The following is a 17,390-nucleotide window of genomic DNA, read 5'->3' as shown; positions in this document are numbered from 1 at the left end:
GTCTCTGCTGCCTGGAAGCATGATGACCCTAAACTTAGGTAACTAGGCTGGTTTAGTAAGAACACAGAAGCAACAGTGTCTAGGAATAGCTTCACTGATTTTTTGCCTATGAACACATCTTTGTACAGTTACTCAGCTGCATTCTGAGAAGTTTGCACTTCTCTGATTCATCATTCATTTGCTTCACTTCCACAATCTGGAATGCATTTGTAGCAGAACTACTAAAACACAGCTCTTGCAAGTGTCCCTTTTTGTTACACCTACAGTACGCTGGACGCCGACGGGGGCATGCACTTCAAGCATGGTGAAGGAAGCAATGTTTACAGCTGAGCAACCGCACTGCTGCTTACGTGGCCCATTTCTGTTGGTGTGTTTGTTGAGGGGGTCATTAGGGCCATGGAAAATGGGAGGGCTCTGCCATGGGGATTGTGCAACCTCCATAATGACTGGTGGCAGAGAGCTGATTGCCTCAACATCTTCTTCCCACATAAACACACTCTGAGATTTGCAGGCTGTTACATAAGCTTGAGCAGTTTGCATTAGTTACATCAGAGTGGGATCCAATTATCTCAATGTGTGTTTTCTTACTTCCAAGTCATGGGTAAGGAGCACTAGAACATCCCTGATTGGAGAGTAAGCATAGTTCTGCTTACACAAAAGTTCAGAACTGCAATTCCAACTTAATTCTTGTAGATCAATGGCCCAGTCTACGTAAGACTGATAAGGGCCCCGTTTCATTGCCAAAATTCTAACCTGGCTGCAAAACATGATTCTTCATTGAACAATGTCCTTGTAATAACGACACTATTCTGGGCAACTTAAGTTATGCTGGATTTGTTAGTGGTTCTAATTTCTGAATTAGGTGATGCCCTTTGGGATGTCATGACAAGAACATGGCCATTCATCTTTCTGTGTCGTAAACTGAGCAAGCTCTGAAATTTAACTGCAATCATTGGTGGTAAGTGTCCCACCCTTTACTTTGCTCATTCTTTCTTTATTCGTGTCAGAGGTACACTAAAATGAACACATATACAATACACACAAAGAAAACTATACAGTATTCACCCAGAATTGGGCAAATTTGATAGCATTGGGTGCTGCAGATGTTAAGTCCTTCATGCTACAGCTGGTTGGGCTTGAGTTACAATTGAGGAGATGCCAGATTGTCTGCAATTCACTGCATTCACACAGTGTTGTGCTGGCATTTGGGAGTTGGAAGTTCCATTTAAGGAGATTGTCCCTTGATCTTGCGACTTCGGTCCGTAGTCTGTTCAAGGACTTCCTATTGACCCACTTCTGTGCAACCAGGCGGCAGGGATTCTTGTGGTGTCATCCAGTTTGACAGGTGTTGGCATATTTCTTTCCACTTGGTGAGTCGGGTAGCCGCAGCTGATCCTTCCTAGGGGCTGTTAAGTTGTTAGGCAACTCTCCCTGGACTTCAGTTTTGGCTTGGCAGGTTGATGTCCACAGAGTGGATGTCAGGTCACTGTATTTGATTTTTGCCTCTCGATGTTAGTGGCGACCTCTCTTCTGATGTCACATGGAGCAATCCCAGTGAGACACTGAACTTTGTCCATGGGGGTTGGCCTTAGGCAGCCTGTAACTATTCTACAGCTGTCATTTAAGGCTACATCAACCTGCTTTGCATGTACTGAATTGTACCACACTGGGATAGCATACTCTCCTGCAGAATAGCATAAGGCAAGAGCTGTAGTCCTTAATGTTTGTGGATGTGTACCCCAGTTCGATCCTGCCAGTTTCCAAAGAAGGCAGTTTCTGGAAGATACTTTCTGCTTCAGCTTCAGACAATGTTCCTTGTAGGTCAGTGTACAGTCGAGAGTGACGCCCAAATACCTGGGGTGGGAACAATATTCTAGTGCAACTCCATTCCAGAATATTTCAAGTTTCCTGTTAGCTTGTTTATGTTTCATATGGAATGAACACACTTGCGTTTTCTTACGATTGGGTGTGAGTTGATTCTTTTCATAGTAAGTACCAAGCTGTTGTAGACCATGTGTAAGCATTATCTCTAAATCTTCAGACCAATTGCCCTGGGCAGCAAGAGCAAGGTCATCAGCACAAGAGCAAGGTCATCAGCACATATGAAACTTTTCACATCCTTGCGGCTGTGGTTGATCGTTAGTGTACACATTAAATAAAATAGTTGACAGTACACTTCCTTGGGGGAGACCGTTCTTTTGAGTTCTCCATCAGCTGTGTTTTCCTTGGAAGTCCACAAAAAAATGCCGATTCTGTAGGAGTGTTGCAATTATCCTCGTCAGTGCATCCTTTGCTCATTAAAAGATAGAAAAGCCATAAACATGGCTGCCACAAAAGATGTATCTGCTGCATTTACTAATGCTTGCACTGCCTGTGTGACTAGTAGTTGTAGTTGCTCCATGGTTGAAGGCCCTCACTCTCATCTAACCACAAAATTTTCACAGTCTGAGTTGCATATGTCACAGGTCTCATCCTCATCACCACTTATGTAAAGGCAATCTACACTAACAGAGACTTGTCCCAGTTTGTTGGACAGAGTGAGATAGGTTACAGAATGCTCCCCACAACAGTTTAATCTATCTTTAAGTATGAAATGCAACCCAAATTCAGTGTCAGAGACTAAATTGCAGAAGCCTATAAACTAAGCCTGTAAGGAGAAACAAACCAATAGATCAATTGGCACATACTTCTCTAGCACTCACTCTGTTATCAAATTACAACTGAGTCAGACTGATGCTGGGCTGGCTTTTATGGAGGATTCTGGTAGGTATGGCCTCATCAGAGGGTCTCCTGGTGACAAGCTCCACCTAGGTAGTGGCACTATGGTGTCAACAGTAATTTTGCACTGACTACTCGGATTCTGTAGTGGCGTTGGGTGGTACAATTACAGCCAGTATAGATCTGTTATATTCTGCCTTGATGTCCCTGAGAGTAATTATTTGTTATCTTCTTCTCTTACTCTTATCACTTTCTCTCTCGTACAGTGTTAAATTTGTGTTCTCAGTAGGTAAAAAGATGCAGTGGTGTAGGACCAAATAAGAATTTGTTTTATCTTTCTATTACTTCATTGTGTGATAGTAAATTGGTTGATTTCATGAAAATTTTATAACTTTCATCCAACAAGAAGTTTGCATTGCTTCATATTGTTCTTGATGTGAATGTGATGTTAAGATTGGCACTGGAAAATTTTCAAAGCTGCATACCATTACTTTACCTTAGTTGCATAGAATTTGTACTGCACTATTTAGAGCTAATTATTTATTCTTGAACTGTGATGTATGCAATAAAATGGCTGGTTTCGGACATAATGTTGTAAATGACTTTCAGCACTCCATAATTAAAGTTTGCCATAATTTGCCTTTAAAGGACTTCACTATTTATTCTCTTGCAGTAGATACTGTAAGGTGTAGTATCCCATCATTTTTTGTGCCACTATAATTTATAGATCAATAACTCACTTGTAAATGAAATTCTTCCATGTAGCTGCAGTGGATCCATTAATCAAATAAAAACTCCAGTTTATTAAAAACTTAATTAAGGTTTTAAAATTATAATTTATATAACTTATATGCAGTTACAATAAATAAAGTAATAACTACATTCAGTAAGATTGAGTAAGTCTTCAGATTGTATGCAGTTGACATGCCATATGTTAATTCCACTAGGCTTGACACAAACTGTCTACAAAAGATCTTTTGATGATACTGCGGAGCACTTCTTTCACAATCTTTGGTCTTTGCATGCACACTGGCAGTGAGCAGCTGGTCATCTCTGGTGAGTATAAATAATAAATTCTTATAAATAAAAGCAGACATTTCAAATAATCTTTGATAAATTGTTATGTACACTTTGTAACTACTTGTCATTTCTCCATAATGAGGATACTGAATGAAAACTAGAGAATTATCACAACTCATATTTAGATTTTAGTGGGAAGTGATAGGTTTCTGCACAAAAAGTAATGACAGTTTGAAAATTTCCCATACAAAATTTGGACAATGAAACAAGTACTCATTTTTATTTTGTTCATACCTATCTTTATTCACTGCTTCATTTTATATGTCTGATAATCTGTCTTATCAATCATTGTTTGTATTTCATCAAAGATTTTCTTCTCATGATAAAATGCACATACGTAATACATTTGTCAACAATACCCTACTTACTTTCTTCAGTTTTTTGTTGGCATTCGATTGCTCACAATTAATGACCTTTTTCTATGCTACTTGCTTCTTTAATTTCTTCCTGAGTTTTGATTGCCCACGATTCATGAGCTTGATTGTTTATACTACTTATTTTCCTTAATTTTTTCCTTGGGTTTTGATTGCTCACAATTCATTGCCTTTTAACTGTTTCAAGTGTCTGTTAACTCCACACCAACTGTTCTCAGTTCTATCTGTTGTAAATGCATTTTACATTGTGAATATAATTCACAGATATGCATCATGTGATGTTCATAATGCCTTCTCTCCTCTCCTAGCAATGGCTGCAGATATTGATATAGCTTATGGAAAAAAAGTGGGAACTAATGAACCATGCTTCATTATTGCCGAAATCGGTCAGAACCATCAAGGTGATATTGGAATAGCTAAGAAACTAATCAGTTGTGCAAAGGTGAGCTATAATTCAAGATTCTTTATTTAGCATTTGCAATAAATAATGGACTAGTCATTTTCTTAAGCAAGATATTAACTGCAAGAATTTTTTATAACTTCAACAAATGTTTCTGGGTATGTGACTGCAGCATCATGTTATATAGACCAACATTTTGGCCACTTGTAACAAGAACTGAAATGCTTGTCTACGTAACAACATAATGCCACTGTCACAAACCTGGAAAAGTTGTTGTAATGATGGCAACAATATTCCTAAAAATCTCATTTTGGGTAGAAATCAAACAATGAAAATTCCAGGATGGAATAACAATATTTATTTATTTATTTATTGGGTCTGTGGATAAAATACACTGTATGCATCAGGTGAAATTATATTAAATGCACTGACAAGTATCCACTGATACTAACTGGCATTGAGCAAATAATAATTTTGAGCAATCATATTCTCAGCCCATTTCATATTAAATTACAATTTTGTTTACATCATTAATGCTGTTTGTATTTGTACATGTAAGTTACATCTCCTTTTGTTATAATAGTAGCACTGCAATTGTTCTTAAACTGTAGGGCACTTAAAATCATTTATACTACACTCCTGGAAATGGAAAAAAGAACACATTGACACCGGTGTGTCAGACCCACCATACTTGCTCCGGACACTGCGAGAGGGCTGTACAAGCAATGATCACACGCACGGCACAGCGGACACACCAGGAACCGCGGTGTTGGCCGTCGAATGGCGCTAGCTGCGCAGCATTTGTGCACCGCCGCCGTCAGTGTCAGCCAGTTTGCCGTGGCATACGGAGCTCCATAGCAGTCTTTAACACTGGTAGTATGCCGCGACAGTGTGGACGTGAACCGTATGTGCAGTTGACGGACTTTGAGCGAGGGCGTATAGTGGGCATGCGGGAGGCCGGGTGGACGTACCGCCGAATTGCTCAACACGTGGGGCGTGAGGTCTCCACAGTACATCGATGTTGTCGCCAGTGGTCGGCGGAAGGTGCACGTGCCCGTCGACCTGGGACCGGACCGCAGCGATGCACGGATGCACGCCAAGACCGTAGGATCCTACGCAGTGCCGTAGGGGACCGCACCGCCACTTCCCAGCAAATTAGGGACACTGTTGCTCCTGGGGTATCGGCGAGGACCATTCGCAACCGTCTCCATGAAGCTGGGCTACGGTCCCGCACACTGTTAGGCCGTCTTCCGCTCACGCCCCAACATCGTGCAGCCCGCGTCCAGTGGTGTCGCGACAGGCGTGAATGGAGGGACGAATGGAGACGTGTCGTCTTCAGCGATGAGAGTCGCTTCTGCCTTGGTGCCAATGATGGTCGTATGCGTGTTTGGCGCCGTGCAGGTGAGCGCCACAATCAGGACTGCATACGACCGAGGCATACAGGGCCAACACCCGGCATCATGGTGTGGGGAGCGATCTCCTACACTGGCCGTACACCACTGGTGATCGTCGAGGGGACACTGAATAGTGCACGGTACATCCAAACCGTCATCGAACCCATCGTTCTACCATTCCTAGACCGGCAAGGGAACTTGCTGTTCCAACAGGACAATGCACGTCCGCATGTATCCCGTGCCACCCAACGTGCTCTAGAAGGTGTAAGTCAACTACCCTGGCCAGCAAGATCTCCGGATCTGTCCCCCATTGAGCATGTTTGGGACTGGATGAAGCGTCGTCTCACGTGGTCTGCATGTCCAGCACGAACGCTGGTCCAACTGAGGCGCCAGGTGGAAATGGCATGGGAAGCCATTCCACAGGACTACATCCAGCATCTCTACGATCGTCTCCATGGGAGAATAGCAGCCTGCATTGCTGCGAAAGGTGGATATACACTGTACTAGTGCCGACATTGTGCATGCTCTGTTGCCTGTGTCTATGTGCCTGTGGTTCTGTCAGTGTGATCATGTGATGTATCTGACCCCAGGAATGTGTCAATAAAGTTTCCCCTTCCTGGGACAGTGAATTCACGGTGTTCTTATTTCAATTTCCAGGAGTGTATAATAAATGATTAATGGAAAATCTCATATAAAGATGTGAAACAAATACTAACAAAGAGATAGAGGGGCTGGCCAGTACTTACCTCAGCTCAGTATAGCCAATAGATACACAAAACAGAACAGAAAATTTACGTTCCTAGCTTTCGGAACTTAGTTTCCTTCGTCAGGGAGGAGAGAGGGGGAAAAAGGGAAAGTGGATTCAGTTACTCACAACCCAGGTTATGAAGCAACAGGGAAAGGTAAACAGGGAGGGTAGCAAGGATGGAGGCATGGTTGTCAGAGGGTAGCCAAAGATATTCTACTGTAAGTACTATGCCAGCTTCAAACCAAAGACGATGCATGCAGAAGTAAAAAGGTATATAGTATAAAGATAAACACAACTATATAGGGTGAAAAGATGGGCGAATGGCTCAAGAGGAAAGGGAAAAAGGAGAAGACTGAAGAGTAAGGTTGGTTAACGTAGGTTCAGTCCAGGGGGGTGGCGGGATGAAAGGATGTGTTGTAGTGCAAGTTCCCATCTCCGCAGTTCCAAGGGACTGGTGTTGGGTGGGAGAAGCCAAATGGCATGTACGGTGTAGCAGGTTCCTAGGTCCCTAGACTTATGCTGGAGGGCATGCTCTGCTACTGGGTATTGGACATCTCCTAGGTGGACAGTTCGTCTGTGCCCGTTCGTGCGCTCAGCCAGTTTAGTTGTCATCATACTGATGTAAAAGGCTGTACAGTGCAGGCATGTCAGCTGATAAATGACGTGTTGTTTCACATGCCTCCATCCTTGCTACCCTCCCTGTTTACCTTTCCCTGTTGCTTCATAACCTGGGTTGTGAGTAACTGAATCCACTTTCCCTTCTTCCCTTTTTTCCTCTCTCTCCGAAAGCTAGGAACGTAAACTTTCTGTTCTATTTTATGTATCTATCGGCTGTACTGAGCTGAGGTAAGTACTGGCCAGCCCCTCTATCTCTTTGTTAGTATTTATACTATAATAACAGTTTTATATCAAAAAGTTTTGAGAGATTGTTTTGAAAATATTTTTATTATTTGTCTCTTCCAAGTTTAAAGGGAATTTTTGTAGGGCTTTTGGTGCTGCATGTGATGACTTCGATTTGCATTTCTTGGTGGTTGGTATAGGCTCACAGAAGAGGTTTCATCCCTTGTGTCATGGCTGTGTTGTCTCTTGTTATCTTGAGTATCAGGAGTTTATTTGAATTTTTTTCAGCATAGGAGTTTGAATAAGTATATTCTGAGAAGTGTTAGCATCTTAAGAGCTTTAAATGCTGTGATCTACATGATGCTCATCATTTAAGGTTTGCTATCATTCCCGTTGCTCTTTTTTGTAACTGGAATACCCTATTAATGTTTGTTTTGGAGATGCAACCCCACAAAATAACTTAATGTTGAACGGCTTAGGGCCTAGTACATCATTTTCATAATATTTGCTTCTTTTGGGTAGGACATATAGGTTTGAGCTGTGTTTTCTACTTATAAATTCTACATGCTTATCTCAGTTTATATTTTCCTCTGTTGTTATCCCAAGGAATTTTGTATATTTGTTCTCTGCTATGCACTCATCTATGCAAATGTCGATATCTTCATTGTGTTGGTTTTTTAGTTTGAAACTTAGACAAGTTGTTTCAGTGATATTGAAATGCAAATTTAATTCTGTAAATCTCTGAATAGCATCATTTACTTCTAATCTGGCTTTTATTACTAGATTTTCTGTGCCCTTATTCTTCATCAGTAGAGTTGCGTCATCTGTATAAGTAACTACATTGCCATAATTAATAATGCTTGGGATGAAATTTTTGTATAAAATGAAAAGCAATGGGCCAAGAATGGATCCCATAGGTTAGAGAAGTGTAGAATTCTCACTTCAGATATTATTTCATTTCCTGTCATTTTTGTAATTTCTGCATATTGGCTCCTGTTTGTCAGATATAATAGAATCCTATCTCCTGCATTTCTCTTATCCATCAGTCAGTCTCTGTGCCTAAGCCTGTTCAAGCATTTTTGATATTCTGGTGGAAGAGCTATGGGTCTACAATTTTCTGGTTCACATTCATTTCCCTTTAAATGTATTAGTTTTATCAATGCAGTTTTTAAGCAATTTAGAAAAATAATCCTTCCAGGAATGATGAATTCAATGGTTGTGTAAGAGATACCTTGAGTACCTGTATAAATTATTGTATACAGAAAGAACAGACCAACACTCACGACACAGCGGAGGCAATGAGTTGCAGACAGACACCATGAAAAATAATTCTCTAAATATTCATCAGAAGTAGAAAACACACAGTCATTCAAGCACAACTACACGCACATGGCCACTCTTGTCTCCAGATGCTAAGGCTTGACTCATTCATTCAGCTCATTGAGTCAGGCCTTAGTGCCCAGAGATGATATTGCTTGTGTGTGTGTGTGTGTGTGTGTGTGTGTGTGTGTGTGTGTGTGTGTGTGAGAGAGAGAGAGAGAGAGAGAGAGAGAGAGAGAGAGAGAGAGAGGGAGTTGTGCTTTTGTCAATGTGTGGGAGGTTTTGATTTCTGATGAAGGTTTAGTCTGAAAGCTGAATATTTTTTCATTGTACCTGTCTGTGGCTGAATACCTCTTCTGTGAGCTAAGTTGCAATTTGTACTTTTCCCTTTTCGTATTTTTGGTGTTTTCAGTATATGTGCTTGTACAAAAAAAGCCATTGCACTTTAAAAACAATGTTTTAATAAACAACCTTTACACCTGGAGTTTTAACTTTTTTAGAGGGTGTGAGCCAAGCACAGTAGAGTAACTTAGCTATGGGAGAGGAATGCAAGAACTTGGATTTGGGTGATGATTATCAGTGAATGTAATTATAGTTGAAGGGTGCAGACAATAATTTGGTCTGCACACTAAATTAAGGATGACAGCATGCATATCACTGAGAACGCTTCTCACACTACAGTAAAGACTGTATCAGTCTTTAAGCTGAAAAGCAAGCATTGGGTGAAGAATTCTGTGGAACTGCAAAAGCCACTCAGAAGTGAGTGGTGTTCAGAATGTGGCTGTGAATGATGCACAGCCCGTTGTTTGATTGAATTATACATGACACAATGTGCATCTGAATGCTTGTGGCCAGAAGATAGACAGACTGATTGATTGGTATTGATATTAGGCAATTCAGTTTTTGTGAGATGATAACAGACAATATGAATTAATGTGATGATTATGAATTGTATATCTACTATAATATAAAGAAGTTTAAAGACATAAAACTGTAAGCAACTGTATACATATAGTATCTTCATGCTGTTCTCATGAACTTGTAACAGTTTTCTAGTTAAAAAAAAAGCAAGAGGATTTTTACCAGTTTTACTTCATTGTGTTGATCATAGCTTACAAAATCATTCTGTGAAAGGAAACAAATTTATATTAAATCATGACACTTTTCTAATGAATTATCAACAACTGATCTTTTTAATTAAAAAAGCAGAGTAAGTTTGCAGTTTTTGTGTTATCTTCATGATTGTAGCTTATAGTTTTTGCATTTCTACAAAAGACACCAATGTAAAGTATAGAAAATATTTATGATTTATATGACACACTGACTGAATTATTCTACAAGAATGCATCCAGATTTTAGAAGCAGTTAGCTTCACTAGCTTCTGTATAGTTTAAGATTGTATATATACATCCACACTACAATACAGTTCACATAAAAGATACATTTTTAGAGCCATTTTTAAATCCCTTACATTTTTTGTGTCTTAATGTCTTGTCATAATTTGTTGTAAAGTTTTTTTCCCTTAAAGCCACTGAGGCTTATTAATAATTATTTTTGAGAGAGAGTAATGCGTTCAAGAATATTTTTGCATGTCATTGAACACAGGAACAAAACCAAAATGTATAAAAAGAGATGGCATTGCGCTAGAACAAAACCAAAGAATAAACACATTGTAAATAACATTCTTCACAGAATAAACGCCAAAGTCCACTGTGCGATTTTGTTGTGTCATCAGGCTGTTCCTAGGCAGCCTCCCCTTTGTAGAGCAGAGCTCCGAGCACATAAGGATACTTGTATTTTATAATTCTGCCCACCCCAGAGTGCTTCTCTGAGAACGGTGGGTCTTCTGGTCTGGTTTCCTGCTTTTGGATTGGCTTATTGTTCTCTGCGTGCAACGCCTCTTTGTCATATTGTGTAGGCAGTGGTTCTTCACTGGTGTCTGATTTTCTTCGTCAGCTGGTGGCCACATGTGCACCAGTTTAACTCTCTCAATGGAAACTGTTAGTCGCTTCCCCATCATGATTTATCTGCAGTGTATGTTCATCTCTCGCGAGTATTTTATACGGCCCAGTATATGGTGGCTGAAGAGGTGTTCATACAATGTCTGTCCTCAGCCACACATAAGGGCAATCGCTAAGCTGCTTGTAAATGAATGGCGTGTTGGTGCCATGTCGAAAACCAGGTGTTGGTCGTAGCTGTGCCATGTGGTTGTGGACTTGTTGTAAGACTTAAGGCATGTCACCCGCTGTCGCTTCCATCGGTTCAACGAAAATCCTGCTGGCAGCCTGAGGTTCTCTCCATAAACCAGTTCAGCCATGGATGCACCTAGGTCTGATCTGCAGGCGGTTCGGAGACCTAGCAGCACCACTGGCAATGCTGAAGTCTAGCTGTCCTTATGGCACATCAATGCTGTCTTTAATGTCCTGTGCCACCGCTCAACCATGCCATTGCTCGCTGGTTGATAAACGGTGCTGCGGTGATGGCAGAATCCACAGAGCTTGGCTAGTTGTTGGAATAAAGTGGATTCAAATTGTTGTCCTTGATCATTGTCACTTACAGTGGACATCCAAAACGGAAGATCCAAGGAGGCAAAAATACTCAAGCTACCATCTCTGCTGAAATGTCCGATAGTGGAGAAGCTTCTGCCCATCTTGTATACCAGTCCACCGATGTCAACAAATACTTGTAGCCTTCTGGAAATGGTAGAGGGCCCACAATGTCCAAATGAACGTGAATGCAAAGGTTATTGGTTTATGGTCTGTAAATACAGTAAATGCTCTTGCCTCAACATACGAGCGGAAGTACCAGATAACTTCATCTATCGCTAATAGTTCTCTGTCATATGCACTCCACTTCCTTTGAGGGTCTGTAAGTTTTCATGAGAAAAAACCAAAAGGCTGCCATTTGTCATTTACTTTCTGATGCAGTGCGGCTCCCAACACGTCTTGACTGGCATCAACTACTATTTACAGAGGTGCTTTTGGTACCGGATGAGTAATGAGTACTGCTTTTCATAAGTCAGCCTTTATGTGTTGAAATGCTCTCTCTATGTCCATGTTCCATTGCAATGGTCGTTTGCCATTTGCATTTTTACCTGCAAGAGCATCTGTCAAGGGCGTTTGTAGTAGTGCAGCTCGCCGCAAATGCTGTCTTTAGAAATTTACCACGCCAAAAAATTTTCTGAGTTGATGGTAAGTTTCAGGGCAGTTCATGTTGTCGATTACTGCTACCTTGTCCTCTTACGGGTGTATGCCCTTCGCCGAAACTTCATATCCTAGAAATGTCACTTGCCGTTTTCGCAATTCGCATTTCGCTTCGTTGACTATTATTCCATACTGTTTTATGCGGGCGAACACTGCGGACAGTTGCTTCTTGTGTGCTTCTGCCGTTGATGAGATTAATATGTCATCAAGATATGCGAAGCATCCTTTCAACCCGTACAACACTTCATCAATAAATTGTTGCCTTGTTTGAGCTGCATTATTTAACCTGAAAGGCATTCGGACATATTAAAATAAACCGAAATGTGATGTAACTGCTGTTTTTGGTATGTCTTATTCTGCGACCGGTATCTGGTGATAAGCCTTTTTACAATCAATAATGCTAAAGATCGTTTCCCCAGCTAATTGATTTGTGAAATCATGAACATTAGGCACTGGGTAATTATTTGGTATAGTACATGCATTTAACTTCCTGTAATCGCCACATGGTCTCCTTGATCCAACTGTTTTCTTTACCAAATGTATGGGTGACGCCCACGGGCTGTCTGATCTACGTATGACACCTGATGCCAGTAATGCCTCAAATTCTGCATTTGCTGCCACAAACCAATTGGGTGCTAACCTGTGTGGTTGTTGATGTATTGGCTGACCACGCGTGGTGTAAATGCGGTGTACAGTTTTGTGAGTTACTGCGGATTTTTCTGCGACCGTGATATCATTTATGGCATGTGACACCGCGTCACAGTTATGCTTGCCAGTGCGGTAAGTGTGCATTAGCAAGATCTACGGTAATGTGCATGTCACAAAGAAATTCTGCACTCAATATCACCTCTGCTGGAATGAAGGTCCACTGACTGCTTTGTGAGAAATCTAAAGCAACTTCCATTTTATGCGTGCCATGAGCAACAATGGACGACTTATTTGCTGTGGTTAATTGCATCAATGGAGTGCTATCTGTTCCTTGATAGTCAGTAAAGGGGAGCACATTCACATCAGATCCTGAGTCTGTTAGGTAGCAACGGTTCAACTTGACGTCTCTGACATAAAGCTGTTTGGAGATGGTAAGAAAATTATTGACGTTACTCACCCATCCGTAGTTTGCGTCACTCTCACCTCGTTGTGTGCAGGCGCTCTTCTGTGCTACCATGGCCCACTGCGCCTACTGCTAGCTGCCACTCACGTTTTGGGTATGCACATAGCTGTGAACACTTTGTTGCTCTATCCGTGAAACATTGATGGTACCAACATACCTGTCCTTGTTGAATTTCGCCGCTGGCCTTGCTGTTTTCATTCTGTAATAATTGTGAGACCTTTTGCTGCAATAATGTCATCTGTTGTGTTAGTTCTTGTATTTGTTTGTTGACGTCTGTATGCTGAGTCTTCTGTATTGCTGCTATCACTTCTTCCTCGTTAAAGATTGCCATGCAAGCCATCTGTGGCTTGCCTATGGTCACATGGACTTTGTCTGCTATCTCCAAGAGGTTCTGTATGTTGTCTTTTTCACTAGTTACTAGTGTGGCTTTTACTGTGCTTGACAATTGATGTACGCAGATGTGTTTGAGCATCGCATCTGACAATTCTTTTGCGTTGACAATACCGCAGAAGCTGTAGGTGTCCTGTCACCTACAGCTTCTTCTTTAAGCACCTGCCATATGCTTTGATTTAACGGTTTAGACATTCTGGTGAGTAATACATTTTTCAATGCAGCATACAGATGTTCTGCTGGAGGTTGGAGTATTACATCTTCTGCTGTGGTTGCTGTTCTAGCATCCAGTGCTTTCACCATTATCGCAAACATCACCTGCTCATCATGGATCTTGCTTTGGGAAAACGTGAGCTCAGTCATTGCAAATCATAACTGCAGATGACAAAGAAATTGAAGAAATGTATGATGAAATAAAAGAAATTATTCAGATAGTGAAGGGAGACGAAAATTTAATAGTCATGGGTGACTGGAATTCGAGTGTAGGAAAAGGGAGAGAAGGAAACGTAGTAGGTGAATATGGATTGGGGCTAAGAAATGAAAGAGAAAGCCGCCTGGTAGAATTTTGAACAGAGCACAACTTAATCATAGCTAACACTTGGTTTAAGAATCATGATAGAAGGTTGTATACATGGAAGAACCCTGGAGATACTAAAAGGTATCAGATAGATTACATAATGGTAAGACAGAGATTTAGGAACCAGGTTTTAAATTGTAAGACATTTCCAGGGGCAGATGTGGACTCTGACCACAATCTATTGGTTATGACCTGTAGATTAAAACTGAAGAAACTGCATAAAGGTGGGAATTTAAGGAGATGGGACCTGGATAAACTGAAAGAACCAGAGGTTGTAGAGAGTTTCAGGGAGAGCATAAGGGAACAATTGACAGGAATGGGGGAAAGAAATACAGTAGAAGAAGAATGGGTAGCTTTGAGGGATGAAGTAGTGAAGGCAGCAGAGGATCAAGGAGGTAAAAAGATGAGGGCTAGTAGAAATCCTTGGGTAACTGAAGAAATATTGAATTTAATTGATGAAAGGAGAAAATATAAAAATGCAGTAAATGAAGCAGGCAAAAAGGAATACAAACGTCTCAAAAATGAGATCGACAGGAAGTGCAAAATGGCTAAGCAGGGATGGCTAGAGGACAAATGTAAGGATGTAGAAGCTTATCTCACTAGGGGTAAGATAGATACTGCCTATAGGAAAATTAAAGAGACATTTGGAGAAAGGAGAACCACTTGCATGAATATCAAGAGCTTTGATGGAAACCCAGTTCTAAGCAAAGAAAGGAAAGCAGAAAAGTGGAAGGAGTATATAGAGGGTCTATACAAGGGCGATGTACTTGAGGACAATATTATGGAAATGGAAGAGGATGTAGATGAAGATGAAATGGGAGATAAGATACTGCGTGAAGAGCTTGACAGAGCACTGAAAGACCTGAGTCGAAACAAGGCTCCCGGAGTAGACAACATTCCATTGGAACTACTGATGGCCTTGGGAGAGCCAGTCCTGACAAAACTCTACCATCTGGTGAGCAAGATGTATGAGACAGGCGAAATACCCTCAGACTTCAAGAAGAATATAATAATTCCAATCCCAAAGAAAGCAGGTGTTGACAGATGTGAGAATTACCGAACAATCAGTTTAATAAGCCACAGCTGCAAAATACTAACACGAATTCTTTACAGACGAATGGAAAAACTAGTAGAAGCCGACCTCGGGGAAGATCAGTTTGGATTCCGTAGAAATACTGGAACACGTGAGGCAATACTGACCTTACGACTTATCTTAGAAGAAAGATTAAGGAAAGGCAAACCTACGTTTCTAGCATTTGTAGACTTAGAGAAAGCTTTTGACAATGTTGACTGGAATACTCTCTTTCAAATTCTAAAGGTGGCAGGGGTAAAATACAGGGAACAAAAGGCTATTTACAATTTGTACAGAAACCAGAAGGCAGTTATAAGAGTCAAGGGACATGAAAGGGAAGCAGTGGTTGGGAAGGGAGTGAGACAGGGTTGTAGCCTCTCCCCGATGTTATTCAATCTGTATATTGAGCAAGCAGTAAAGGAAACAAAAGAAAAATTCGGAGTAGGTATTAAAATCCATGGAGAAGAAATCAAAACTTTGAGGTTCGCCGATGACATTGTAATTCTGTCAGAGACAGCAAAGGACTTGGAAGAGCAGTTGAACGGAATGGATGGTGTCTTGAAGGGAGGATATAAGATGAACATCAACAAAAGCAAAACGAGGATAATGGAATGTAGTCGAATTAAGTCGGGTAATGTTGAGGGTATTAGATTAGGAAATGAGACACTTAAAGTAGTAAAGGATTTTTGCTATTTGGGGAGCAAAATAACTGCTGATGGTCGAAGTAGAGAGGATATAAAATGTAGACTGGCAAAGGAAATCGTTTCTGAAGAAGAGAAATTTGTTAACATCGAGTATAGATTTAAGTGTCAGGAAGTCATTTCTGAAAGTATTTGTATGGAGTGTAGCCATGTATGGAAGTGAAACATGGATTGTAAATAGTTTGGACAAGAAGAGAATAGAAGCTTTCGAAATGTGGTGCTACAGAAGAATGCTGAAGATTAGATGGGTGGATCACATAACTAATGAGGAGGTATTGAATAGGATTGGGGAGAGGAGGAGTTTGTGGCACAACTTGACCAGAAGAAGGGATTGTTTGGTAGGACATGTTCTGAGGCATCAAGGGATCACCAATTTAGTATTGGAGGGCAGCGTGGAGGGTAAAAATCGTAGGGGGAGACCAAGAGATGAATACACTAAGCAGATTCAGAAGGATGTAGGTTGCAGTAAGTACTGGGAGATGAAGAAGCTTGCACAAGATAGAGTAGCATTGAGAGCTGCATCAAACTAGTCTCAGGACTGAAGACCACAACAACAACAACAACTGCAGTTTATCGGGCAGGAACTGTGGTGTTCAAAGTTTTACATGCTGCATGTTTTCTGTCGGTCTGTTGGTTTTTACGGCCGCACATGTGTTTGATGTTGGAGTAATAGGCGTCTCCAATGCTAACTTCACTGCTTCAAGTTGTTCATGTATCTGTTCCTGAAGGTTCACGAGCTGCATCTCTGCATTCCTCCGTGAACTTTCTGAAGTCGCTGAATTCTCTTGTTTGTACATCATAATTTTCTTTAAGTTCAGTGTTTGGGGTCACCACTAAAGGCACTGAGACTAATTAATAATTATTTTTGAGATAGAGTAATGCATTCAAGAATATAACTTTATTTTTGCATGTCGTTGAACACAGGAACAAAACCAAAGCCAAGATATATAAAAAGAGATGGCATAGCGCTAGAATAAAACCAAAGAATAAACACATTGTAAATAACATTCTTCACAGAATAAACACCAAAGTCCACTGTGTCTTTTTCGTTGTGTCACCAGGCGGTTCCTACACCCTGGTAGTAGAGGTCCATCTAGTTTAAGTTTTGTTTTTGCATTTTCACTAGGCAGTTTCATTTTCTGTCAAGTATTGTACTTATGAATTGTTTCATTTTTTTGCACTAGTTGGTCTTCAGTGTCCATTATTTTCTTACTGAAACATGTAACTTCCTAAATGTATAAGGAAGGTAGTGGAAGAATTTGTAGATTCTTAAATAGTGGCCTGCATGAGCTTCTGGTAGTTACATTTCCTATGGTCCTAATAATTCTTTTTTCAAATGGCTCTGAGCACTATGGGACTCAACATCTGAGGTCATCAGTCCCCTTAATTCTTTTTTGGTCAATAAAGCAACTTCCATTGGCAGGTGAGTTTTCACAAAAAATTATGTCGTATCTCAATATTT

General features: G+C 40.8%; 1 protein-coding gene across 2 annotated transcripts in view; it reads left to right on the top strand.

The window, feature by feature from the left end:
• The window catches only part of LOC126260121 (sialic acid synthase), a 93,077-nt gene that overhangs the window by 64,174 nt on the left and 11,513 nt on the right, over nucleotides 1–17,390 (top strand). For both annotated transcript variants that reach the window (XM_049957369.1, XM_049957368.1), the window contains exons 2-3: nucleotides 3,755–3,774; nucleotides 4,481–4,614. In XM_049957369.1, the coding sequence (XP_049813326.1) occupies nucleotides 4,483–4,614 (132 nt within the window). In that variant the 5' untranslated portion in view covers nucleotides 3,755–3,774; nucleotides 4,481–4,482. The remainder of the gene's footprint in view (nucleotides 1–3,754; nucleotides 3,775–4,480; nucleotides 4,615–17,390) is intronic.

This window comes from Schistocerca nitens, chromosome 5, assembly GCF_023898315.1.
Source record: "Schistocerca nitens isolate TAMUIC-IGC-003100 chromosome 5, iqSchNite1.1, whole genome shotgun sequence".
NCBI classification, from domain to species: domain Eukaryota; kingdom Metazoa; phylum Arthropoda; class Insecta; order Orthoptera; family Acrididae; genus Schistocerca; species Schistocerca nitens.
The sequence above is the reverse complement of the archived record's forward strand: the minus strand, read 5'-3'. Positions and strand labels throughout refer to the sequence as shown.